At 37.7% G+C, this 26,300-nt stretch overlaps 1 protein-coding gene across 9 annotated transcripts in view; it reads right to left on the bottom strand.

Annotated features, from left to right (window-relative positions):
- Positions 1–26,300, bottom strand: part of ADCY7 (adenylate cyclase 7) — a 68,232-nt gene that overhangs the window by 23,217 nt on the left and 18,715 nt on the right. For 8 of the 9 annotated variants that reach the window (XR_011326531.1, XM_069793635.1, XM_069793631.1 and 5 more), the window contains 8 exons: positions 10,962–11,505; positions 9,454–9,654; positions 7,227–7,391; positions 6,264–6,413; positions 3,835–3,983; positions 3,406–3,517; positions 542–669; positions 136–294 (listed from right to left, as the gene is read on the bottom strand). Coding sequence is in view for 8 of the 9 variants with exons in the window: in XM_069793635.1 (XP_069649736.1) it covers positions 136–294; positions 542–669; positions 3,406–3,517; positions 3,835–3,983; positions 6,264–6,413; positions 7,227–7,391; positions 9,454–9,654; positions 10,962–11,132 (1,235 nt within the window). In the remaining variant the exon portion in view is untranslated. Of the gene's footprint in view, positions 1–135; positions 295–541; positions 670–3,405; positions 3,518–3,834; positions 3,984–6,263; positions 6,414–7,226; positions 7,392–9,453; positions 9,655–10,961; positions 11,506–13,018; positions 13,134–26,300 lie in introns of all 9 variants that reach the window. The other variant, XM_069793630.1, reaches the window with a different exon arrangement.

Genomic DNA, 26,300 nt, shown 5'->3' with positions numbered 1-26,300 from the left:
ACACATTTGTCCTATTGTCATCATCCCATTACGAGGATTTGTGTCATGGCACAGTTACAAATTCCAGAGTCATAAACCAGGGTTATGAAAACCATGATGACAGAATGAATCAGCACCAACAGGGAAGATCCTCACCCAGGTACACCCGCGGACTCCATGCGGTTCGCTAAGGACACATCATGTGACCAGACGTCATACTGCCACTTCCGGAGGCCGATGACACCGCACAGCACATTCCCAGAATGAATACCAACCCTCATGTTGATATCCACTCCTGTGGCTTCTCTCACCTGCCTATAGAGGGAGGAAGGTATTAGAGCATAAGTTACACTTTTGATTTTCTCTCCTCCTCCTGGAGATCTGTTAAGGCTTAGCCTCATTATACAGTTAGTGCAAAGACAAGAGACAAACTTAGGACATAATGCTTAACTACCCAACTACAGCTAATAAATACACTTTGAATGTTGACAAGAAAACCAAGAATGACTTTCAATATCTTCATAGCTTCAATACATTAGAAAGTCTTCTGTGCTATACTTACTTTATTGCTTCACACATGTCGAGTCCCATTTTAACACAGTTCCTGGCATGAACCGGTAAGGACACAGGTAATCCTGAGACACAGTAGTAACAGTCTCCCAGGATTTTTATTCTCATGCATTCATTCTCCTGTGAAATTATGGTAAAAATATTTAACAGGAAAAAATGAACGGCAAGTAGGCTAATGACACCAAAACTAGGACTTGTCTATATCGTTTTGAGAAAGTCAGGCTTCATTAAATCAAGCAGAGCTTACTTCTCTTTTCCCTCATCCAAATGCTTGGACATTGCTCACTGGAGGGTAACAGAAATGACCACTTCAAGCATTTCTGAAATAAAATCATCTTACTAGTTTCTGACTTTATTCTTGGAGCTGTGTGCAATTGAGAAACTAAATAAAAAAAAAACTGTCACGGAGTTTACCATCTAAAGGATGAAATCTACTTATCTATCATTTAATCTTCATCTTTATTAACACCTGAATTTTAGGCACTTTGTTCACCTTTTCCTCAATTTTTGCATGGCAGCCTCAGAAGGAACATTGTGCAGGGTCATAAGACCTGCACAGAATTTAGGGAGAAGTTAGGAATCAAGATGCCCAACCTAGTAGCTTTGCAGAAACAAAATGGGGATTTTTTTTTTTTTTTTTTTTAAAGATGACTAAAGAGGAAGCTGGCACACACTACAGTTTGCTATCACTAATAAAAAAACCCGCAGTGCTATCTGGCAGCAGAAAACTTTTTCCTAACTGTGCAACAGAGGATACTGCTGCCCATGACTGGCTGGAGAAAAGAAAGGGGAAGAGCAAAGAGCTCCTCATACAGTCTTTTGTTAAAACATTACTGAAGAATTTTAACTACAAAGGTTGCATGCAAACCAGGGCTAATTCTGAAAGGCTGTATAGAGTTTGACTGATGAGTAGAGATGGCTTAATTTGGGCCAGCTGACACCTTCAGCTGCCCAACCCTTCCTGCTGTGGGAACAGCCCAGCAATTCTTCAATCAACTCCAAAATCAGCCCAAATCAGTGGCAGTTTACCAAACTAAGCTGTTTTCCCTCATCGGTCAAAGCCTTAAGAGATAATCCATCATCCTCCACCATCTTAAGCCATCCAGTAGGTTCTGAGCATTGCAGTGAGTGACAAGCTTAGATAGCCCTGCACTTCAGTTTCAGAGATCAGCAGGGGAAACTAGCCCGAGATTAGAGCTGTTAGACTTCAGTATCCAGCTCAGTGTCCAGGTTAGCCATTGACTTTTATTAGGTAAATTGGAGCCTACAACATTTGACATTATGGAAAAGATGACTGAGAATACTCCCTGGCAGAAAAAAATAGCACAAAAAGCAGGAATCTTTTCTTATGGCTCAACCACAGAGTTGCAAAAGACCTTGATTCATTAAATCCAGACATTTTTTAAACGCTGCAAGTTGCAAACAGGAGTGAGAAATTAAAACATATCCCTCAGAATCTGGAATCTTTTCTATTTTTCTATCTGAGGAACAGTTGCAAAAGACCTCAGCTTCTACTTTGGCATAAAAAGCTCGTGGCAACTAAGCTCACATGACTTATTCTCTGTGTTCTCAATAGCTGCTTCGCAACAATACAATTACAATACAGTTAGTATGACTCTCTTATTTGCCAGTACTTAAAAGTTTTAACAGCAACTGAATTCATATAAATACAAAGATTAGCAATGTCATTTAGTCAAAAAGGTTAACTAGGATTTTAGCCAGGTTTTAATCAGTGATATATTTAAGAATTTGTTCAATGACATCCACAAAGGTTTAATTAAAGCAATTTCACTCCTCTGCTATATTAATAATTTTAGAGTTTTCCTAGTTTTTCTGAAGAATTTTTAGAATTTCACAAAATCAAGGTTTTCCAAGTCCATTAATTTTATAATCTGCATTCAGTACATCCAAGTATAGTCAACTACGAAATCAAACCAACATCTTTAAACCATGGGAAGTTTTGATAGGTAGTCACTAGTCTTGACTCATGCTTCACCAATGCTAGATTTCTAGAACCAGAATTTGGGTTGGTATTTGGTTTTTTGATGTCACATAGGATGCAACAAAATGCAGCATTTATTTTCCTAAAGCCACATTTGCCTCATAATACTAACAGAAAAAAATCAATGGAACATATATACAAGATTAGAGTCAGTGTCAGAGGGTAACAGAAATCACCACAGACACACAGAGTCACTCATGCAAACATGTATATGATACAGTCCCTGTGATTGGAGAACTCAAAAACTGAGTTTGTGATTACAGTTAGAAAGAAATTAACACCTCAAGCAGCACTTGGAAGTGGTAAGAACTAGTGCCAGCCTGAAGAGTCAGTTGTGAGGGTATGTCTTAATAGGGACCATTTTAATTTGCTTCCCATTCTTCTACTTTTCTGTAAGTATCCATTACTAATTATTACTCCTGAGCTAAAGAACTGCTTGGTCTGATGCAATATGACTGCATTTATGAATTTAAATATGTGCCTGAGAGTTCTCCATTTGTAGATCCAACAAACAATCCTAACTGAACACAGCAAAGCTCCTCAATAGAGCTTGTACACAGTACCTCTTACAGCCCTGTTACAATCATTTATTGCCATCAGACAATTCCCTGAATGATACAGATAAACTTCCAGACTCAAGAATTGGAATTACAGTAACAACTTGCTACATTTTGCATTTTTGTTTTAAATTTTGTTTTAATGTGATTTTGCTAGTTAGCTTTAAAGCCAAAGCAGTCTTCCCTTTCTGACTTCACAAGAACTAACACCAACTGCCTTCTGTCTTGCGGAAAAGGCAACTTCTTTTTTCCAACGGTGGCCTTTATCCCTACTGCACAACAAAGTACAACACCTACCTTTGCAATCTGATCAAACTTTCCAAAAAGTTCATTCAGCATCACTACTAGTTCCTTAGGAGAGCAGTCACTGGCAAGGCGAGTAAATCCTACAATGTCTGCATAAAGAATGCTAGACAAGAACAAAAGGAAAAAACAACATAATTGAAATATGAAGGTATGTCTATTCCACAGTCAGCTTGCATATTAAAATACATTCAATAGAAAGCATCTCTCTCTTTGGAAAACAACTCCAGAAAAAAGGATTCAAGTATCTCAACTGATTTAGAAGACAGCACATCTGTTCAAGACACATTTTCTTCCCACAACAGCAAAGCAGCTCACTTCAGCCTGAAAGTCTACCTCCAAATTTTAATTTCACTGAACCATGTACACTCTTAAGAATCAGCAGCTCATATTAATACAATTACTTCTAGAATTCCCACTTACCTAACATTTTGGTGTCTTTTTACATATAGACTGTGGAAGTTGTTGTCGTGCATTTGCCTATTATCATTAGTTTCCTTTAGTCGCTCTATGATTGCTAGCTTCATTTCCATAGAGATATGAGCTGGCAGTATCGATAAAAGCAAATTTTCCTAAAAGGAGAGGGGAAAAAATTAATGATGCAAAATTCTTAACACAGTAAATTTGAAACTGCAGGATTTTAGTGACTGCAAGAAGGACTTAAAAAAATAAAATGCCTTAATTCAAACAGCTTTTGAGTAATGCACGTCAGGTTTTCCAGAAAAGACTTTTACATTTCTGTTCTCAAAATCACCAATTTTATAGTTAAGTAAGTGTGTTGCATGTTTTTTTCTTTTGTTCCTTGTGCCTAGATGTGACATCTTTCTGTAACCATAAAACACACAAAAACTCAGTATTCAGTCCTACAGTTTCTGTATAAGTGAAATCTTATTTTGTTGACCAATCTCAGTGTTATGTTAGCACCATCTGATAAAGCTTCTGGTAAAAGCTTATATTCTATAATGAACAATCTATCCAGTATTAAAAACCCTTGTGAATTCTCAAATGCTGGAAAAGCCACAACAGGTACAAAAATGTCAATGACACGCTGCTATAGCTTAAGTGAACCAGGAACTGATGCCACTGAAGTAAAGTCTTTTGAACTGAGTGAGAATACAGACTCTTCAAAAACTAGTCACATTGTTTGACTATTCAGTGCACTGGTTTACACTGCCTTTGACTTAAAAGCCTGTTCTTCAGAGAAGACCCTGCTAAGTTGCTGGGCAGAAGAGGAAGACAAAAAGGGAGTACTTTTAACCCAGGAAGGGCTCTCATGCCCCAGAGACAGAGTCACCACAGAAGAGGAAATGTTGCATGGAGCAGCTACAAGCAGGAACTTTTTCAGATGACATAGCCAGCAAGGTCGACACATTGTGTAACTGAGTGAAATGCTGTCCTTTTGGACCAGATCTTTGTCCCCTTTTCCTGAGCACCCGATGCAGCAGTATACTGATGGCAGTAAGCTTGCCAGGGTTACTTAACCAGTGCCTGCCACCAAAAAGAAATGCCCTGAGATCACAGTGGGAAGAGGGAGTCCTTGAACATCAAGTACTGGCCTACACTAGGTATAGACAGCAGTTTAGTTTGAGACAGCCCCCAGAAATAGAAACACCTCCTTCCCCTCCTCTAGCATTCTAATGCTAAGAGAGTCAACCTTGGGGAACAATTTAAACTGACAGCAGCAGAGCCCCAGTGAATATAACAGGGCCATTTGAAGCTGACGCATTACACAGTTTTCAAGGAAGTGATGATGAACCCTAAACTGCATTTCTCACATTGTTTTCACAGAGAAAAAGTGGGTGGCAAAAAGGAGACTCAAAATTGTGTGACAAATTACAACACGGATGGAAAGAAAGCTATCCACAGACTTAAGCACATCTACACTTCAAACAAGCAACCATAAAAAAAACCAAACAAACATGCAAGTTACCACATTGCCCAAAGAATGAGAGCACACTGCCTGTGCAAGCTGATCAGATGCTTCCCTGGCTGCTGTGTGGGGAAATTCTGCCAAGACTTTCATGCAGTTTTGTCACCTCATCTCACAAGATTACCATCAGAGGATGGATAGCACTAGCAGTGTGGAATTTTCTTCTTTTCAATTTGATCAAGTCAGTCACTTTTCAGCCCCTTTTATCTAATAACTGGTGGCCAGGAAACTTGGTACTCATCGGCCTTCTAGAACTGCTGTTCTTAACCTTACTTATACCAGGATAAAAGAGGAAAGGTGCCCTAGTTTCAGCTTTGATACTTCTTTACAATCCTTCCTCAGTAAGAAATTAATGTTCCTTGCTTATTCTTTAAACACCACTGGAGTTTATGGAAATAAATTATGTCATACTCAAATACTCTAATCTATTATATGATATTTTTCTCCCTTAGGCTCCAATTTTCTCCTTCTAGCAAAAGAAATATAGTTTGTAAGACAGGAAAATACAAGAACAAATAATACGTTGGAATTCAAAACAAAAAAAAAAAATGCAACCAAGGGAAGCATGAAGCTAACTGCTGAAATTACCTTACAAGTATTTTTAAGGCATTAATGGCATGTTCTTTTAAGTTACCCTGGACCAGACCTGGTAACATTTTATACTAGGAAAAAAGTAACTAAAATAACTGACAATTACATTCCTGTTACAAATACTGTGATTTTCATATAGACAAGCCACAGAGAACAGCTTCCTCGCTTTAACTTCCTTCTTTTGTTACAAATGGCACAACTTTTATTTTTGACACTAGGTGGATATCACAAAGATTGGACCAAGCCTTTCAATATTCATTAGTTACCAACCTTATAAAATTATACAGACTTTAGAAAACAAGCAATTCATAACATGAATTAGTTCACTCACTTGTTGCCTCTTTTCAATCTTCAGTTTCATTCGGACCTGAATGCACTTTAATGTGTATCTATACAAATCCCACGAAGCAACCTGCATTTGACGTTTGTGAAATGCACCCATCAAGTTACCACAAAGAAAAATGACAGCATTGGCAAGTAGCTGCACAAGAAGAAAAATAATTACCTACTGCAGAACAGTCATTGATACTTCACTAATACACATACTAGTCCCTTAAAAAGAATCAATCCCAGGTCACATTCAATTTTTCTCTTACCCTGCCACACCCCAAATCCTAGTCTTGCAATTAGCCAGATGTACCTAGGAAATATAAGCTAACTTTCACAGTCACTGGCATTCCTGTATGAACATACAGACTTACAATGAAACAGATAATTCTGCTATATCTTTTAACATTTATTTGCAGGCACCAGTGTTTGATTTAGGGAGAAACCAGTCTACAAACTCATGCATCAGCGTGCTATGTGAAGTCTGACACACACCTGCATCAAAAGAGCTGGAGTGCTCCTTTGAACACACCCTGTTAATAAGTGTTGGGAACCCTGAAAGTACCCAGTAGCACTCCCAGGCTCTGCTGACTCCCCAGGGCAGCAACAGCCCTTTTGATCCACCCTGTAGGCAGTGCCAGATGAAGTTAGTTAGACCCATCTGAGAGAGCACAGATTGGGAAGAATGATTGTGACAAAGTTCGTCATATTTTGAGTAACTTAGTTAAAAATTAAAATAATAATTATGCTTCTTCCACGTAGGTCAGAAAACCAAAATGCATTATAGATTAGAATAATTGCAATTTTATGAAAAGCATGCAAAACACATTGGGCCCAAGCTCCAAATCCATTAATTTGAAACATCCATGTGGAATTTTGGAATTTATCTAAAAAGGATAGTTATGCCAATATCAAATGGTAATATGACTACAGTATTCAATTACTTAACCAAGTAGTATTTCCTTACCTGAAATAGAATGGATTCCTTATTTTCCTGAGAAGTTGTGCTTACCATGATGCTTAGAACAATAATATGGGAGAGAGCAGAAAGAACACTCATTATCACAGCACCTCTCATCCCAAAGGGTAGCATGGTATAAACTGTGAAGATTATGAATAGAAAGAATGGCACCTTTGGAAACAAAGAGAGAAAGAAAGAAAGAAAAAAGAAAAAAACACACATACATGTTATTAGGTGCCTGCCAAAAATCACTACAGAACAAGGAGGAAAGTAGCAGTATTCTTGCTCATTTTCAGGCTGAACTATTAAATATTGATGTTTCAAAAGCACAATTAAAACCATAAGGACAGTGGCGGTCCCAAAAAGCTTTGAGGGAGTTTGCAGCTATAGATTTATAGATAAAGCAGTTTAACATGACATATCACCTTTAAGTGTTTCAGTTGTCCTTGCCCTTCACCCTTAATTTATCCGTTACAGCTGAAAGTTCACTTTGTACATCACGTATCAGGAACAGTGTGTTGCAAGGATAACAATATTGAATAGAATCAGATTTCTCACCTTCTCCAAGTTATTATTCTAATTTTAATATCACCTGATCACATGTGTATGTTTACTCCATATTTGATAAAAATGAAAAATCCAACCAATACTTTGTGGTGCTGACACAAGAGAATAATCATTATTGCCACTAACTACCTACATATATAGCTACACAGATTTTACAAAATACACAATGGTCCACTAAACTGTTAGGGATCAGAAGGAAGGTCTATAAAATTTAAATCCATATTTACAGATTTGTTATAGTGTTTAGCTCATATATATGGAAACCAACAACCCTGATCAGAGGAAAATATTGCAGTGTTCCTGGCTCAGCTCCATCTCATCATTGCAACTCAACTGCTGCCATTCCAGACATAAGCTTCCTTCAAGGAAGTCTCAAGGCCCAGTCTGCACTTAAATGTTCTGCCAGAATAGATAGCTTGGTTGGGACAGCAATAAACAAACAAACAAGCAAATAAAAGTTTTCATTCAACATAAGTGATCTTTTCATGTTCATCTTTACTATTTTAGCTGGACTAAAAAAAAAATAATATCTTTTTCTGCCATACATACAACCCCTGTCACATAATGTTCTGAATGCTGTGTAATAGTTTTATAAGCATGGACAAGCAAAGGTTATACCTGCATTTAAATAGGTAGCTTTAATTAGTGATAAATCCATAACTTGAGACTAAAGTCTGGAATGAACCTATTTACTTCTACCTTCTAATCTAGGGTCTCCTTATATTTTAGGCTTTAAATCAACCATAATGAATTATTACCACAAGACAACACCACAAGACATTGGCTTGTAGCACTGAAAGCAGCAAAACCAAATTTTGCTTCGTTACATGTTTGTACTTACAGTTAACAGCAAATTTTGTTTTTTCCTAGGGTAATAGCTTCTTCCTTAAGTTAAAAAATACTGAATAGCAACTGTAAATACACAGTGCTGGATCAAGGCCATAATACAAATCAGATTTTGGTTGTTTAACTGATAATTTATATCTTTCTTTATCTCAAATAAAGAGGGGAAGGGGAAGAGTCAGTAAAACAAGATAAAAAGTAATTTTTATTTCATTAAAAACTCTTCTGTTTACATTATGAGAGCCTAGGAGGAGTTTCCTACAGATTATGATATTTTTGGCATCATGAAATCGCCCGTCTTCTGATCAGATATACTAAGCAATGAACTTTAGCCACACCCAGCTATGCCAGGATGTGTCATTAATTCTTATTGTTCACCTCTCCCAATGATTTGAAAACATGCTCCCTAGGGCACACCCAGCTCGAGAATCCTTTATACATTTCTGAACACTACTTTGACCCATATAAATTAATAAAGCCAGTATTATTAATGAAAAATTCTCTCAAAGATTAATTAATAGTAATTAAGATTTAGAAAAATCTTAAATAAAAATACAACTCAATTACAACTTAAAGATGCAATTGCTGCATAGATTTATGCAGTTATCCAATTTTCTCAGCTGAACTGTATTTTCACTATAATAAAGAATACAAACTAAAATTTACTGTAACAAACCAATAAAACCAATTTAGGAAAGTGAACCTAAATCTCAAGAAAAAAAATATTATGCCATTATAACATCCAGAAAAAATAAAGCAAACACACTCATATATAGTGACTACGGGTTCTATGTAAGTACTTGAATGAACAAGATATACATACCTGTTCCCACAGTTGATAATAATTTTCTTTTTCAAAAAGAGATACATATCCTATGATTAAGAAGCAAATCCAAATCATAACTCCAAATAATGTTAGCCATCTCCGAAACAGGGATTCAATACATAAAAGTAAGTACATGACTGCAAATATGACAAGAGCAGCACATACTGCAATAATGAAGGCAAGATGATAATGTGCTTCCTGCAAAAGCAAAACAATGTGTTATATTTGGTCTAAATGTCGCCTTTAGAAAAAATGGAAAATGCATCTATACTGTCCTGGAAACAGCTTAGATATCTTTAAAATATGCTAACCTGAGTTCCTGAATAGTCTAGCTGTGGCAGCAATAACACTTTCTGATATTCACACACACAGAGATAATATAATAAATACTATTATAGATACCCAGTCTACCCCAGTTCCACCATTATTATTTCCCAAATCAGTGGTTTTGGTTTTGTCTTTTAAGCTAAGTTCTAACTATACTATATTGTACAATTGTACTATACTGTATTGTACAGATGTACCCAAAGAAATGCATTTAAGGGGTTCAAGCTTTGCTAAAAAGGAGTGTAACGGCTCTTTTCCTAAGTTTTACAGGACGTGACTTGTAACATACAAATAGTGTTGCTACTTCTTTCCTTTTTTAAGAAATAAAAGCTAAAAGGGATACAAGTGCAACTGGTAAGATCAGATTTGTTGCTAAAGGGAGACTTAAAGACACTTCATCATGAAGCACAGTATTTGGAAAGCAGTGTTAGAAGGCAATGAAGGATTATAACAGCTTCTTTAATACCTTTTTACAACATTATCTTTAAATCAACTCCCCTTTTTACTAGCTGTCAACCGGGCTGGCTTGATGAACACCTAATTTCTTTACAGAAAAGCATATTATGCTACAACAAAAAATTCTTTAAGCTGCTTCTTTCCTATGCCTATAGGACCCCTGCTTTTTGCTAACTAACTATTGATTCAGTGGATCACCCCTTGTACTGGGAGATTCCTGTTGTGGTTTTATTAGAAAAAAAAAAAAGCAATAGGAATTAATATCTACAAATCCTTTAAAAAAAAAAAAAGAATCACCTCAGGAATTCCTAACCAGTGAATCACTATATTATTTTACATTTCTTAGATGACTCTAAAAAGAAAATAAAGAGAAATGCAGGGCATTTTAACTTACATTCTTGTTCCTTCCTTGGCCCCTTTATTACTTACTTACTTTCACAGCTATCACTTAGCATAGGTTATGATTTGTTCATAACATATAGGAAGGAAAGAACAACCCTTGTAGTAACTGTGCCTATACCTGACAACACTGTCTCCTCTCTTCCTTGTCCCTTCAAAAACATACACAGCATCACATACACGATTACTTGATTTCTTTCAACATTGCAACTTTTCTACCATGTGGCTCAAAAAATTATTTATCCAGAAATGTTTTTTGTTCTGTTATAGTGATTCCTCATCATCTCTGAAAACATCAAACACAAAGAAAAAAGTATACTCACATCAGTGACAAAAAAAATTATAATTAGAGTAGTCCAGAAGATGATTGCAATGAAGAGCAGCAACAGCAGGAGTGGATGCTGCTGGCTTGTATAGCAGTACTTCTCATAGAGTGGGTCTGATATCCTGCAGTCATCATTTTCGTTGAAGAAGTATTTACCTTTAGCTGGCATTTTCTCCCAGGTTGGCTGCTATTTCTCTCAGTTCCCAGTGCACACAATAAGACACAGCTGAATCTACTGCTTCAAAGAGAAGTTTTGTCTTTTCACTGCTGCCTTTGCAATCTTTAGGTACGCCGAGTAACCCACGTTCTCTGATTTTACTTCTCATGAGCATTGACTTCAGATTTCCAATGCAACCAAAAGCAAAAGAGTTAGCCTCCCCAAAACCATAGGCAATTCATCACCAGCTCTATGCATGAATCTCTAGATCAACTTGTATTTGTGCAGATAGGAGTTTTTGGCCTGGGTTTTTTTTCATTATTATTTTGCAAGTAAGTCTCTAACTCCTTTCCACAAGCTTGAATCTCACTTCCTGGGATGAACTCTGCAGAGAGAGAGTATTATTAAATTAATGTATTCAGTTAAGTGTACGCAAGTGTTCCCCAAGGCAAAAAAAAGTACATTCCTTAAACTTCCTATCTGCATGCTCTAACCAGTGAGCAAAAGCTGTTTCTTGCTGGCAGGGTGGAAGCCCAACAGCCCTGTGAGTGGGCAATGCTGCCCAGCAGCTGCAGAGGCAGGGCTTGGGCAGCGCTTGCCGATGGCTGCTCTGTGCACACTACCTGCAACTTACTCTAGCAACTGAAACATTTTCACACGGAAAAAGTACAAAATTTATTTTGTTTCCTCTTGACCAAATGACATTGTTTCCATGAACACGTTGTGTAACTGAATACTAACAACTCTTTTGAAGTGATGTGCATGCCTGTGTGTGTGTGTATATATATATTCTTTAATCACAATACATATTATTTGTATTTTTCAAAACATGCATCTTAATTTTTAAGAAATCCTTTTTTTTTATTCCTTTCACACTTTAATTAAAAGGCATAGAAAATGAGAAAAGAATACAGCTGTCCAGGCCAAAATTCATTAAACTTTTTTTTTTTTTTTGGAAAGAAAAGATGCTTAACATCTAGTTCTATATATTTCATTCAACTCTAATTAATAGTGTTTCCAAGGCAATAGGTGTGTTCTATTAACAATGAACATTAAGGAATTAACTGTATTGTTAATTGCTAATGACCAATGTTTTTCAAAGAGATTCATGAATATAGTTCACTCAATGCCAAGAGATGTAAAACAAAAAAAGCAGGGGGATGGGATGGAGGGAAGCATGAAAAACAGGATTTCAGAAGTCTTATTAAAACTTGATAACAGGACAACAGCTTCTTTGCCACTCGACTGCCATCACCATGGTGCCCAAGGCCATTGCTCTGGGAAGAAAGAACCTGCTAAAAGACTTGTAGAAAAGCCAAATCCTAGCCAGTTACTCTCAAAAGGCAAAATTCTTAACCACACACGTGTTTAGACTGCATTGACACTACAACCAGAAGTGATGTTAAGGAAAATGTTTCAGAAACCATGATGAGTGATTAGCCTATGTAAATGGAGCCAAGCATACTACCCAATTATTAATGACCAAGCAGGCAAAACCAGATATACCAATACTGAGACTGGACAAAAAAAGAGTGAATTTTGCAGCAAAATTAGTAACTACAACTTCTTGCCCAGAGTATATCACAAACTTGGATTAATCACAAAAAGAGAAAAGACCATATTGCATCACTTTTATTCAGTAACACCTGGAATAAACTCACATATGTATTAAAAACTGAAATAAAATTGAAAACATCTTTCAATACATCTTTCCCATGTATAGTTAATGTTACACCTAATACCTCACCTGTACTAGTTACTACTAAGCTTTTCTTCATAACAAAAGGCCTCCCATTTTTCACCTGAAAAAATTCTTCTGGTACTCATACCATCTGCACGTGTATAATAATGGTCTTGCAAAGGTGCATGAATGCATCTTAGAAATTGCTGACACTTACACAAAGTAAAGGGGATGCGAAGAAGAAATTGAAACATTCAAATCATGCCCTAATGCATTTTCCAAGTCTTACGGGTGACTGCAGATTACTCCACTTGAGCGTAGGCCAGTTTTTTCTGAAAAGGAAATTATCAGAAGGTGTGCACAGGGGCAAGTATTTTAGTCTGAATGCAACAACACGCTGTAGACAGTGGGAAGGTTACTACTGTGATGCACCAGAGAGGCAGACAAGTGACTAAACAGCCTGAAGAATTCCTTTACCGTGGGGTGGGGGTGCAGGAACACATGCTGCCTGGTGAGATCCACTATACGTAAGAGATTACAGGCTTGCTGTCCCAGGTCCCTCTATAAGTGTATTTTCATAATAAAAACAATGAAAAAGTTCTTTAATATACTTGCAGAAATATGTCTTTGAGGGTAATTTTTATGATAATAGATATTTTGAGAGGCAGCTTTATTTTTCCAGTTACCAGAACCACATCCATTTTCTAAAAATAACTATTAATTGCTAAGCAGTAATACATTTGCAATTATGATAATCCTGTCTTGGGCTATTTAATATTGAAATCCAAGAAAAATGACCTCACAGATTGCATTCTGTAATTTATTTTTCTGACTATGTCAATGAAAAAACAATACCAGGGACAGTCCCTATTCTACAGAACTATACCGTGTGGTTCAGTTATCTAATGTTCAGAAGATAAAAAAGATGTCATATTTAACCTTGAACTACCTCTGAATATTATTTAAGAGTTTTACAGGACACCAAGTTGAAGAGACATGTCTCTTCAATGGGTTAATCCATTTTAATAAAAAAGAGATTGCTACCTTATCAATTTGTTTATTCCTCCACTGATCTTTGTAGATATACATTACAAGTAATTATGAAAGACTCCTGGGTCATAGCATTTTCTTCTCAAAACTCTATTAGGTAAAGAAACCCCCAAACAGTACTTTATTGATTTACCAAGAATCTACAATACTCTGCATAAATGCTACTTTGAGGCAAATAATTCAACCCTGAACTAGTTTCAATTTGTATCCTATGTCCCACTGCCACTACCACCTCCCTTTTTAAAAAGTGCCACAGAGCAACTTGTGCTCCTTCAAGTTAAATATTTTTTAAATTGCAAATTACTTGCAACACACAAAATTAGCTATTTAAGAATCATGCAATTATGCATTAGTTGATGTTGTGGTTTAACCCCAGTCAGCAACTAGCACCACACAGCTGCTCACTCACTCCTCCCCACCCCACCATGGGATGGGGAAGAGAATCAAAAACAAATAAAACTCATGGGCTGAGATAAGAACACTTTAATACTTGAAATAAAAATATATAAAAATAATAATAATGATGAAGATAACAAAAAGAGAGTGAAATAAAACCCAAGAAAAGGCAAGTGATGCACAATGCCGTTGCTCACCACCCACTGACCGATGCCCAAGCAGCGATCGACCCCTCCCAGCCATCTCCCCCAGTTTATATACTGAGCATGACGTCCTATGGTCTGGAATAGCCCTTTGGCTAGTTGGGGTCAGCTGTCCTGCCCATGATCCCTCCCAGCTTCTTGTGCACCTTCTTGCTGGCAGAGCATGGGAAACTGAAAAATCCTTAACTTGGGATAAGCCCTACTTAGCAACAACTAAAACATCAGTGTGTTACCAATATTACTCTCGTACTAAACCCAAAACACAACACTACCAGCTACTAGGAAGAAAATTGACTCTATCCCAGCTGAAACCAAGATAGTTGAATAAACACATTTTTACATGTGACTTATGTAATGACCTGCCAATCATCAACTTACAATCAAAAACAGACATACACACACACACATATTAGTATAAGAATTGTATTTCAGCTCCAAAACCACTACAAACCCTTCAGCAGCTTTTTTTTTTTTTTTTAACATTACTGGCATTATCTCTTTCCATTAATATACAAGACAATCTTTTGTTTAAGAAACTTCAATAGACTTAGGTCAATGTCACCACTTTTTGCACTCTTCCCCCTTCCCTGATTTTTTTCCAGCAACATTCTGAAAATTTAGAAGACAGACTTGAGAAAGAGAAAAAGATTCTGTCTCACCAATGGCATCACAAAGTAGTAAAATCATCAATTTAACACACTCCTGTTTATGTATTTAAGGATCATGTGAGCACTGTGCACCACAGCATCACTTTTGCTTTTTTTGGTCATTGTTTCTTGGAGATTTGCCATTCTGACACCACGAGAGGTGTAATCCTGAAACGGCAACAGGCCACAAAAACCAAACAGCACTCCCAGAAGCACCAGTGGCAAACACACCAAGCCAAATGGGGATTGGATCTAGGCTGCTGCCATAAAACCATGGAGCTCTGATCATCAGTTTATTGAGAAAAAAGCCTCATTTCTTTAGAAGCCTTCACTGTGTTCTGAGCAATTAGAAAGGAGAAGGAACAATTTGTCAACCAGATTAGTATATATAAGAAACAACCCCAGCAGTATGGGTTGGAAACTGCACTGAGAACCTACAGGAACATCTACCAAATGAATACAATTTAGTCAGATCTGTGTGAGCTCCACAGCCATCTGCATGCCAATTAATGTGAAAAACATTTGGTCGGTTAAAGAAATTTGCCCAATGAATATGTAAGAACAAACACTGGACATGTGATAGGCATAAAAAATTGTACAATAGGATTTCTTCCAGAATATGAATCAGAACAGCTACAGCCTTCCAAATCTACTCTGTTTCAAGCCACTGGGAACAAGGTTGCATTCAGATTCAGCACCAGAAACTTACCTAGGTAAGTACTGGGCAAGACCTGGCGTACATGCACAGCCACCTTTCCCTTGCAAGCAAAAAAGACATTTCTATCTTCCACAAATATGGGTATTTCTGACTGCCCTATGCTTTCTTTCCTGTAGATGGGAATTTTCAAGCATCACTAAACAATCTGGTCTTCTGCTGACAAAGCCATAGGATATTGTTACAAAAAAACATGAAAGCAAACATTTCATTAGGCTACTAGGCTTGGATTGAAGCTCTTTTGTTCTCCTGGGCTAGTTAAAACTGTCCATGGTGCCTTGTGTCAATACACAACGTTTTCTTAAAAATTGGCCTGGACTCAACAGTTGCAGAATAGACATGACTGTACTACAGAGCCTATAGAGACCAAGTGTTTTAAAGAAAACTAAACGAAACGTGATATCATGGGCTACACTAACAAGTCGTATTACAAAAGTCAGAGAAGCCTTTTTCTTTTGCAGTTTGCTTAAGATAAGTAGCTACAAAAAAGAAAGTCTCTTCACAAGGAAAACTAATCTGGGAACACACATCACACAGACCAATCCTTTACCGAGGCAAAGCAGAAAGTTCAGGGCAGATGCAGATTAGCTGATGGGGTGAGAACACAATTCCTTGTGCCTCCAAAGCAGCAAGGACTTCCCTCGTTTCCTATCTCCAGCCTTGTCAGAAAAAATATGCAATGCATCATCAGGTAACAGCCTTCCTCCCGCGCATTTGCATTGTAGGCATATTTTCATTATATATTTTCATAATATGGCTAGTTACTAAACAGAGCATTCTTCCTCCCATCTTATTTTCTAAATAGGCTATTACTAGTTTCCAAGGTGCATCAGCACTGTATTTTCCATTCTAATAGCTAGCTGTCACCCAAATAATTTTGTTAGCACCTCAAACTTCATTCTCTGGTCAGGTGACCATCTGTAAAATAATGTAAATGTTTGTGAGATGGAGGTGATTTTTGCCTCCCAGAGATTCATTCAACCCTACCTGTACATATGCCAACCAGCATAGATGAAGCAAGCACTGAACAGCCAGGAAAAATCAAGTCAATTTTTCTATTAACTTCAAATAGAATCACATCAAATTCTTACATTTCATAAGCCCCTTGAAGCTTCTGGCTGCAAAGGTCTTATTTCTCTGAAACAATACTGAACAGGCAAATGCCTTGAAGATCCAGACTTCTCAAGATGCTTCTCAAAATATATTGAGATTAAAAGTTTGGCTTGAGTCTTTGTTCTGGTAATAACTAAAGGGTCTTGCCCCTGAGCCTCAGCTCTTTTGACCAGCAGTAGTTAGTGATCACTATCCAGCAGCTCTTTGTTTCAGTTCCAGTGACCTTTCCTGCTGTCTGGAGAACTGCATTGCCTCCAGAAAGTCCCTAGTCCCCACTGCCTGCTTGGAGCCAAAGGTAGGAACTGCTTTTCTATGCGCATCCATCCCAAGTATCTCTTGATCACCCACTTTCCATTTAGAGCTCAAGTAGCAGTTTTCCCCCACAATATGCAGATGCATTTGTTTCAGGCACACAGTATTGGACCTTTTTTTTGCTTTCTTTCTTTTTATAAAGCACTGCAGGTCACACATCAGCCCAAGGGTGTTGATGCAGGGGGTAACTTCAGCACCTTCCTCCCCAGCAATTGTCTGCGAGGAGCAATGCAAGGGCAGATGGAGGAGGGAGAAATGGGAGAACACTGAAGGCACTGAAAGAGCAGAGCAGAAAGCCACCCTTCACAGTGACTTTTCTCTCAAACTGTGGCAAAAAGAGCATTGTCCCCCCGGCAATGCAAGGTGTAGCAACAGAAAGAATGATGTACTGCTACCTGATATAAAAATCAGACTGATAACAACAAAACAGTTCTTGGGATGGCCCTCCTTTATTCTCTGTATTTGCAGAGCATGAACAGTTTTCAGGTGCTAGCTCAGCCACAGGTTGGGGAGCAGGTCTGGTAAAACTGCACCCTCCTGCCCACTCTCACTCATGCAACAGGATGCGCAGATGGCCAGTGATCACCTCCTTTCTCACCTCTCTTGGGAGAATTATTCACAGCAGCACTGATCAAGTTAATGTCTTTCTGAATGGGATCTGAGTATGTTGCAGTTCTGTTCTTCATTTCAAAACTACTGATGTATTCACAAACACAATCACAGTAACTGCCTGCACAATTTTTAAAGTATAGGTGTTCATTTGCCAGGGACTCAAGTCTTGCTCACCGAAAGCTGTCTGTTTACTAAAAAGCAGCCTTTCCTATGAAATATTGAAATATTAAAAAAAACCCTAATGCCAAGAACCAAGTGATATACGTTGCCTTATTCCTCTCAATAACTGCTACACAAAAGCAGGCAGAACCAGTTTTTCCATCTTTAACTCCTACAGCACCAAAGACAGAGGGTACAGGTTTGATTTCCATTCCATCTTTTGTTTCACACAAATGACAACAGTGTTTCTGAAATTACTTTAGCAATTTTCATGACCAGAATGATCGCTGACCATAATTACCATTAACAGATATTAAAAGGGAATCAGGAATCTATAAACATCAAGTAGAATAACTGAAGGAGATTAGTAGATGAATTATGAACCTCAGGCAAAAATAATCTCCAATCTAATGGACTCCACAATTAATTCAGTCTAGGAAATGAACACTAGCAATCCAAATGTACACCACAGGAAATACCATTCACATTAGAGACAACACTTCTTCCTTTAGACTTTGTTTTCAAATGCTAGCCTGCAGTCACCTTTGATTTTCCACTCATACAAAACTATTAAATGGAGAACAGATGCATTTTTAATGATCTATATGCTAGCAGTGGTAAATATTACTTGCACAGGTAGGTGTCTTTACAAAGGCAAACTTTTTTTTTTTTTTTTTTTACATTTTGAAGGTTTTCATGTGAAATTTCACCCTCCTTAATTATGTTTAATTTCTGAAGACCTCCTTCTGCAATACAGAAAAATCTTACTTATATTTACCTTCTATTTTCTTACAAAAAGTGAGCATACCTACTTCAACACATCATCACTCAAAACTATATTTACGTAAAAAAGCCAAATCAATACGAAAAAATAGTCTGTCATCTGGAAAAAAATCAGGAAGCTGAAGAAATTCCACCACATGTCAGAACAATCAGGGTAAAATACTTCACTGCATCACCTAGGCTGTGCCCTTGAACACTGAGAGCAACGGCAATGATAGTGCTAAATATACCACAAAGAAAGCATTGAAACTGAACTTTTTTTAATATACATTCTTATTTCAGTAGATTGCTTCTTCTCATGACATTTGTTCTACAATAGCCTTTAAAATAGGGATAAGTCGTGTAATTTGAAAACAGTTTTCCAGTCACTAGTAGAAATGGAAGATGTGAAATAACAGAGGTTGTGATTTGACAAACACCTGAGCCCAACAGCTGGCTCAGACCACCCAAAGGAGGAGGTCTCACCCAGTCGGACCCCCTGTCCTGTGTCAGCTGCACAGCCTGCCTGCCCAGGCACCCAGCTCCTTCACCTGCTGGGCTCTCTTTGGAGCCTATTCACCAAATACAAGAACAGAAAGTTATTTTTGGCAGGTCACTGCTCTGTCAGGCTGGTGGAGTGCAACAGCTAGCAGAGAGATAGATGAGCTCTGGAGCTGGCCCAGTGTTTGGAAAGGAAAGGCAAACCACAAGCAGGAAAGCAAGGGCAGCAGTGAGTTGTTAAATGGACTCATCACTTCTCATGGGTCCACAGCCTAAGAAAAAGAATACCAAGAATATCACTTCTGGAGTTGGGGGTTTGCTGCTCCTTTTTAAATACCACTATTATTACAGGATGTGCTTTGAGGAAGGAGATTACAGTCCCAGAAAGAAATCTCTACACTAGTGATCCAGATACGACAGAGAAATGGTTAGAAGAGATGGCTCAGGAAACTGAAGATTTGTAATTTAAGACTAGCTCACAAACCAAGTTAGTGAAAGAGGGATCCATATAAGCAGATTGGTGCAACTGAATCACAAGGAAGGGTTTACTACTGTTCTAAGGTAGTTTATTGTGCAAACACATGATGGTTCAATGAACAAATCTATTAAGCCTTATAATTAACTGTGGCGTCTAGCTCAGTGGGGCGAGGGGAAGTCCTTTTGTAATACTGGTTTTCATAAGCAGCAAACTCCAGGGTGTAAAAAGGTATACCTCACCAGAAGGGAATTGAGCTGTGCTTTGCATCTTTCATAATCCAAGGTGTGTGATTATTTCATGATTCCCGGACTCCCTGTCACATCTTACGGATAGATTTTCTGACTTTAGCTGGTTTAAAATTGAACTTACCACTACAAAATTCAATATACCACTTACACTTTTAGTTTTCAGTGATCTATTTAAGATACATGTCTTTGAACAAAACAGCCTCAGAAATCAGGATAGCTTTTCTTTGTGTAATTTGAGTTTAATTATATCAAAAGCAGAATGCTTGTGCATTTATTTATAGTAATAAATGCAGCAATATTAAGCTATATAAACTGCAGAAAAAACACCCCTGATACGCAGAATGTTTAACTTGAATACTATGGGGAAAAATAGAGTTTTCAGCTGAGATAGGAATAGGGTAGAGTGAATAAGCCTCAATAATCTCTACTAGAATACCCCTGGTTTTTACAGAATTAAAATCCCTAATATTTTCAGAAGGTTTTTTTAAGGGAAAAAAATGTATTACACTAGGTAATACTCAGCCTATATTGAAATTTGCAGTAAGAAAAAAAATCACTTCAGAAAGGTATGTTTAAACTGTCTAGAGTTTTTTTCAGACATCATTTAGGATACAGAATTACAAGCATATAGCAAACAAAAGTGCTCAATCTGACAAACTTCCTAAGCTCAAAATAATTACTTAGTTACATCTAGAATGAAATCTCTCTCATTTGTATAGCAATATTTTAAATATGCCTCAGTTTTTATATCTCACTAAAGCAATCAAGAAGCACAGACTGCTGATGTGACAGAGCCAGAGTACAAGGACGTAACTTGAGTCTTCTAACTATGGCTAGATATGCCAACATATGTTCAAAAGGAAAAAAAACCAAAAAACACCAACAACAAAACCCAAAAAACCCCCACTGTGAACAGGACTGTAATGGGCACCACACGTTACTTTTTTTTTCCCCTGTCTCAGTTATTTAGGGAGAGTTCAAGATAGAAATGCATCTTTCCCATCTCTAGGGTAAATAGTGTATTTGCACAGAACAGGTGCAATCATAATATGGCAAGGGATAAGGGCCACGCTATGGGTGGGAAGAAGATAAAACCTGTACCAAGTAAGATAAGAAATCACTTGCTATTTAGGTTTAGTCCAACTAAAACCAGTAAAACAAAGAAGGAGGCTCAAAGATAAAAACAACTCTCTCCCCTATCTACAATACTTCCATGCTACTGAAGTGAGTAGAAATACATATGTGCAGCTGAAATTCAGCTAACGCACTGATGTCAATGACTTGGTTTCTTTGGCTTTTTTTTCCCCCAGTCTCTAATTTTTCAGCTGAACTAACATTGACATGTACACTGCAAATGTGTCACTGAATAGTAGGTAATGGACCTTTAAGGCTGCTCAAAGCATAAATCAGCACTATAATTCTACTGTACTCTGTTATCAGTACAGAGCTCCATTACAGAACCAAGTATTTTTTTAAAGCAAATATGCCAAACATCATAACCAAAATGCAAGAGTAAACCATAATGTAAGAACTACATCACTTGTGTCTGCTGCCAAAGGCCAAAATGGTTGTTTCTATCTGAATTTCTGCTTAGTCACTCAACAGTATCATCTGCATCATTCTTCAGAGTAGTAGTCTTCCCAAAGCAATTAGACCCACTGGCAATCTCACTTTGCAAATAAACCTCAGCCCGAGGCCAAGAGATGGACAATGGAAGGAACACGATTGTGCATCAGTACCTGCAGCAGTGTAGTGCAGGGTGATATTACAGTACAAATATTTTTGTTAAGTTATAAAATGCCCTTTAAGTTTAAGAAAGCAAAGCCCTCATCCCATTTATGAAACAAGGGGGAAAGGAAGGAGGCAGATTAAATCCAATCCCCCCTTTACTTAACAACTAGTACTTCAAAAGTAAGTCCTATCAAGTCATACTTGTTTTAAAAATCTTATTTCTACATACCATTTATTACAGGGGAATTTTGAAGTTCCCCAAACTTCTTCACATGTCAACAACGCAACATTTGTTATACCACCACATCCGTACTTCACAGCCAAACAAACTAAAAGTAAAACCAACACTTGCAATAAGGAAGTTCCCTCCCTTGGAGGTTAAGTATTAAAAACACCACCAAGGAGACATACCTACACTTCTATTAGAAGTGCTGTTTCTACAGTCACACCCTATCTCAGGACACAACAGCAGTCAAACAAAAAAAATTTTTTTTAAAAGTTTTCCAAAATGTGACATTGGGTTTAGGAAAGGTCCTTTGCGGACTCATTCTGAAATAAAACAATGATAACAGGATGCAAACCTCTGGAGTCTTGTATTTTCAGTCCCACTTGATAGCAACACACGCTTCAAAATTGTTAGGAGTTGTATACATATTTTTCACTGATCCAGACAACTTGCCACATGAGTGAAGCATTCATGAGTGCCTGGGTAAGCTCTCTTGGATCGCAAAAGAGCCAAGCCATGCAGAAGCAGTGAGAGCTTTCCACAGATAGCCAACATGCCTCACAGTATTTTTTTTTTTTTCACTCTAAGTTTTGATTGTCTACTAAGATAATGGAATGTCTGCACACAGATCTAATCACTATCGTTCTTCTCATTTAATCTTATTTTTCATCTTACCATTTTCAAAGCTTTGCTTGACAGCCAGCCCTACCTACTGTTCCCAACTTCAACAGGCTACTGGAAACCTGCACCATGTAAAGTACTGACTCACCAAGGGAAACATGGGTATCTCACCTGGCAACAGCCAAAATGAAACAGACACTTTTAAATTAAATTATCCTTAGGCAGCTTTATCCTTTGGATTTGCTGATACTAAATCTAGTTAACTAGTATTAAAACATTACTAATTAATACCAAAAACCTGAAATAATATGATAGTCACAGCAAACCTTCAGGATATGGCAAAAGTCACTTTTCTAAAAAGCTATGCAGTTACTGCCTCAGAGCAACATGATGTCCACAGAAGAACTTTCTAAAATAGCAAAGTATGCAGCCGCTACCCTAGTGAAGGTTATCACTGATTGGTATCTAACCAATCCCCAGGGCTGTGCGCAGCCATTGAGAAAGCACTTTTTACCTGGACTGTAATGCTGAACTGTGCATAACAGATTACTCTGGGGTTTTATGGTCCTAAATCTTACTGAGATTACTGATAAAGAAAACACATGCTTGTTGTTTGCTTACCATTACAGGCCACAGGATTCATCAGCAAAAATCGTATTTCTCCACTCCACTATGGTTGGTTCAATCATTTTGAAATTCCTAGAGTGAGTGCAGCCCACTCAGGTATGATCCTTGACACTAAATCTTTTGATGTATCACACACACCAACCTGCACCAAGACAGGAAATCTGTACGCAAAGGACCACTGTAAGCATTAACAATGCTTCTATTTCTTCCCCTTGTAGTTCAAGGAAGAAAAAACTACTTATAATCTCCATCTCCACATATTATGAACCTTTTATCCAGGCAATCAATAGAAGAAAAAGTACTTAACTATACTGTGGCAAGCTGCAGCATGAATGTAACTTGTTTGAAATACTTAATGATAGATGGACGCGTCTGAGAAGGTGGCTGAAGACTGATGAGAGGTATCATTTTTATGCTAACTGATCCCAGTGCTTTTCAAGCAAGGCCTGTGTGACAGCAAAGGATACTCTGCTAGAAATAGAAGAAAGTTTTACTAACTTTTACAGCATTCTTGATAATGAAAGCCCCAAGTTTTTCAGTAAGTTTTATTACACACAAGATCAAATATCAGCAATTTAAAAAAACCAACAGACAAAGAAGAAAAACTTGAATAAAACAATGCATAACTCAAAAGAGCATAAAATACTGTTTGGGATTTTGGATCACAGATCAATGAATATGACAACATAGCAGGAAAACCAGCTGAAAAAAACCCAAACATTCCCTCCCTGCACCTTGCAGCTCTGGATGAAGACTTATCTACTGCTAGTGTGGAAATGAAGAGGTTCTGCCCACTAGGTTTTCTTGTCTTGGAGCACAAGAAGGGCAGAAAGGCACATTCCTAGGATGTCATGAATAGAAGATGGTATCTCCAGGTAGGCAGATGATCAGAAGACACAGTCACGTTATCATCCTTGAACTTAGTGCACCAGCTCTCCAGTAGGAGAATCCATATCATACATAACAGCTCTTGGCTTTGTCTTCCCTTCTTCCTACTTTATCATTTTCACATGCATTATGGGAACAACTGTTCAGATGTGGCAAAATGCCAAAGAAGTTCAATACCTTAGTGATGTACCAGGCACTGGCAGGAGGCATGGTTGCTCGCTATTCATTGTTGGAATCCAGAACACACTCACCAGGGATAGGAACCAAGAAGGGGAATAAATGATTATACAGCAGTGTTGAAACAATGACCCAGAAGAAAAGAGGCCCAGAGAAGGAAATTGGAATTAAGATGTCAGTGGGAAACCTGATACAAGTTAAATAGCTGTTCTGGCAAGGGAACATATCAACATCTACTTCATTGTTCACCCCAGGGCTCCATTACTCAAGACCCACATTGGAAATCAAAAGGCAAGTGAAACCGCCAAATAATCTGGCACAAAATCAGAGTGGATGCAAAGTATTTCATTGCAAAAAGAATTCAAATAAACCTATAGTAGTTTTCTGTTAATTTTTTGCTAGGATATACAAACTACTTTAATCACCACTCAAAACAGGCACTCCATTCTGTTAAAGTGGTTTAAATGTTCAGTTCATACCTAAGCCCTGGGACAGTTGTGACCAAATCCCATTACCTCTTGGCCAGGAGTTAGCTCCACCTAACTAAGCCCAGCTGGCAGCAGTATTTATAGAAGTTAGGTGGAAATTGGAGATGATTCTTAAGAAAAAGGACAGGATCCTGACAAAGTCTTCTGGCAGCCTTGGAGATAGATGAGAGGAAAAAGCAAGATGGCATCTCAGAGTTCATCTGAAAAGGCAGATACAAATCTGCTGTGTCTGTGGCTGTGTAAAAGCAGGTAAAAGTAAGACTTTGTTTAACCTCTGTTACATGTTCAATCTGGAATGCCCAAATAAGCCACTTCTTTACTTTCACCTTATTATGTATCCAGTCTTAAGGATGAGTCCCTGGTAATCAGCAGAGAGATGCCTCATGTGCCTTTGAAACGGACCAGTGCAATCAGGAGAGCAATACTAGGCAGCAGTTTACTGGTATTCATTTGGGAAAATGAGGAGGATACCCAACTGGTTAGGGTGTCCCAGAAATTTCATAATGCCTTTTAGAAAAATATATTATGACATTTTTCAAAAATCATCCCAGAAACAACACTCTTCAGAGATTTTAGAAGAGGAGCTAAAGGATCTAGAATTGTTGTTTTCAATGTTTATGAAGGTGCTTAATCGTAGCAATTCATACTTGCAATGTACCTAGTTAGCTTTTAGAGAATTAATTTAAGGACTATGCCAAATTCACAAAGTTTCACTGGTTTTTTTTTAATTATTTTTTAAAGATGTGCCTAAAAACATAACTTTCACCAGAGCCCCTGATAAACAGTTATATGCAAGATTCACTTTAGTTGCAGAGGGATCAAGCTGCTGCTCTCCCCCAGAAGTGTTCTCAGGATCAGGTCCTGAGGACAGTATACTTCCTACCATACACAGACTTTATAAACAAAGATAACAAGAGAAATACTTTCGATCAAAATGTAGGGGGTGGGGGGAACAAAAAAAGATTCTCTTTCTGTTTGTAACTGAAGCTCCTCAGAGGCAGAGCGACCAGTCTGCTGATAAGGAGCAAGTTTCCGGAAGTAAAGTGATACGCAGACTAAGTGCTTTGAGCCATTTTTTGATCTGCAAGACAGACAAACCTCTCTGCATTCAACACTAACCACAGGTGCCTATTTCCCTAGCAACAGCTTGCAGACCATTTTCATTTTGACTGAAGAACATTTAACCAGTTACATTATGAGCACTGCACCTTGCTCCTATAACTGCAGTTGCTTTTCACACCTACCAAATTGTTATTTGCGTAGTATTGAGCTGGTGGATCAATGTGGCACCTGCAGCAGATATGCTTTACTCTGTTTTTTTTTAAAAAGTATCTAAACTTTATCAAGCTAAAACTGATCAGAGGTGAAAAAAAAAAAAACCTACAGAATTAAAAAAAGGGTAAAAAAGGTCTTCCTTTTGCTCCTTAGTAATACACCTGTCTATTACTATTTTCAAGACTTTTCATTTGTTTTAGGTTTGGAGTATCAGAGCACAGAGAGGAGGACATGACGATAGTTCTTGATTAATTTTAGGAAGACTTCATT

Source organism: Haliaeetus albicilla, chromosome 10 (genome assembly GCF_947461875.1).
Source record: "Haliaeetus albicilla chromosome 10, bHalAlb1.1, whole genome shotgun sequence".
Taxonomy (NCBI): Eukaryota; Metazoa; Chordata; class Aves; order Accipitriformes; family Accipitridae; genus Haliaeetus; species Haliaeetus albicilla.
The sequence above is the reverse complement of the archived record's forward strand: the minus strand, read 5'-3'. Positions and strand labels throughout refer to the sequence as shown.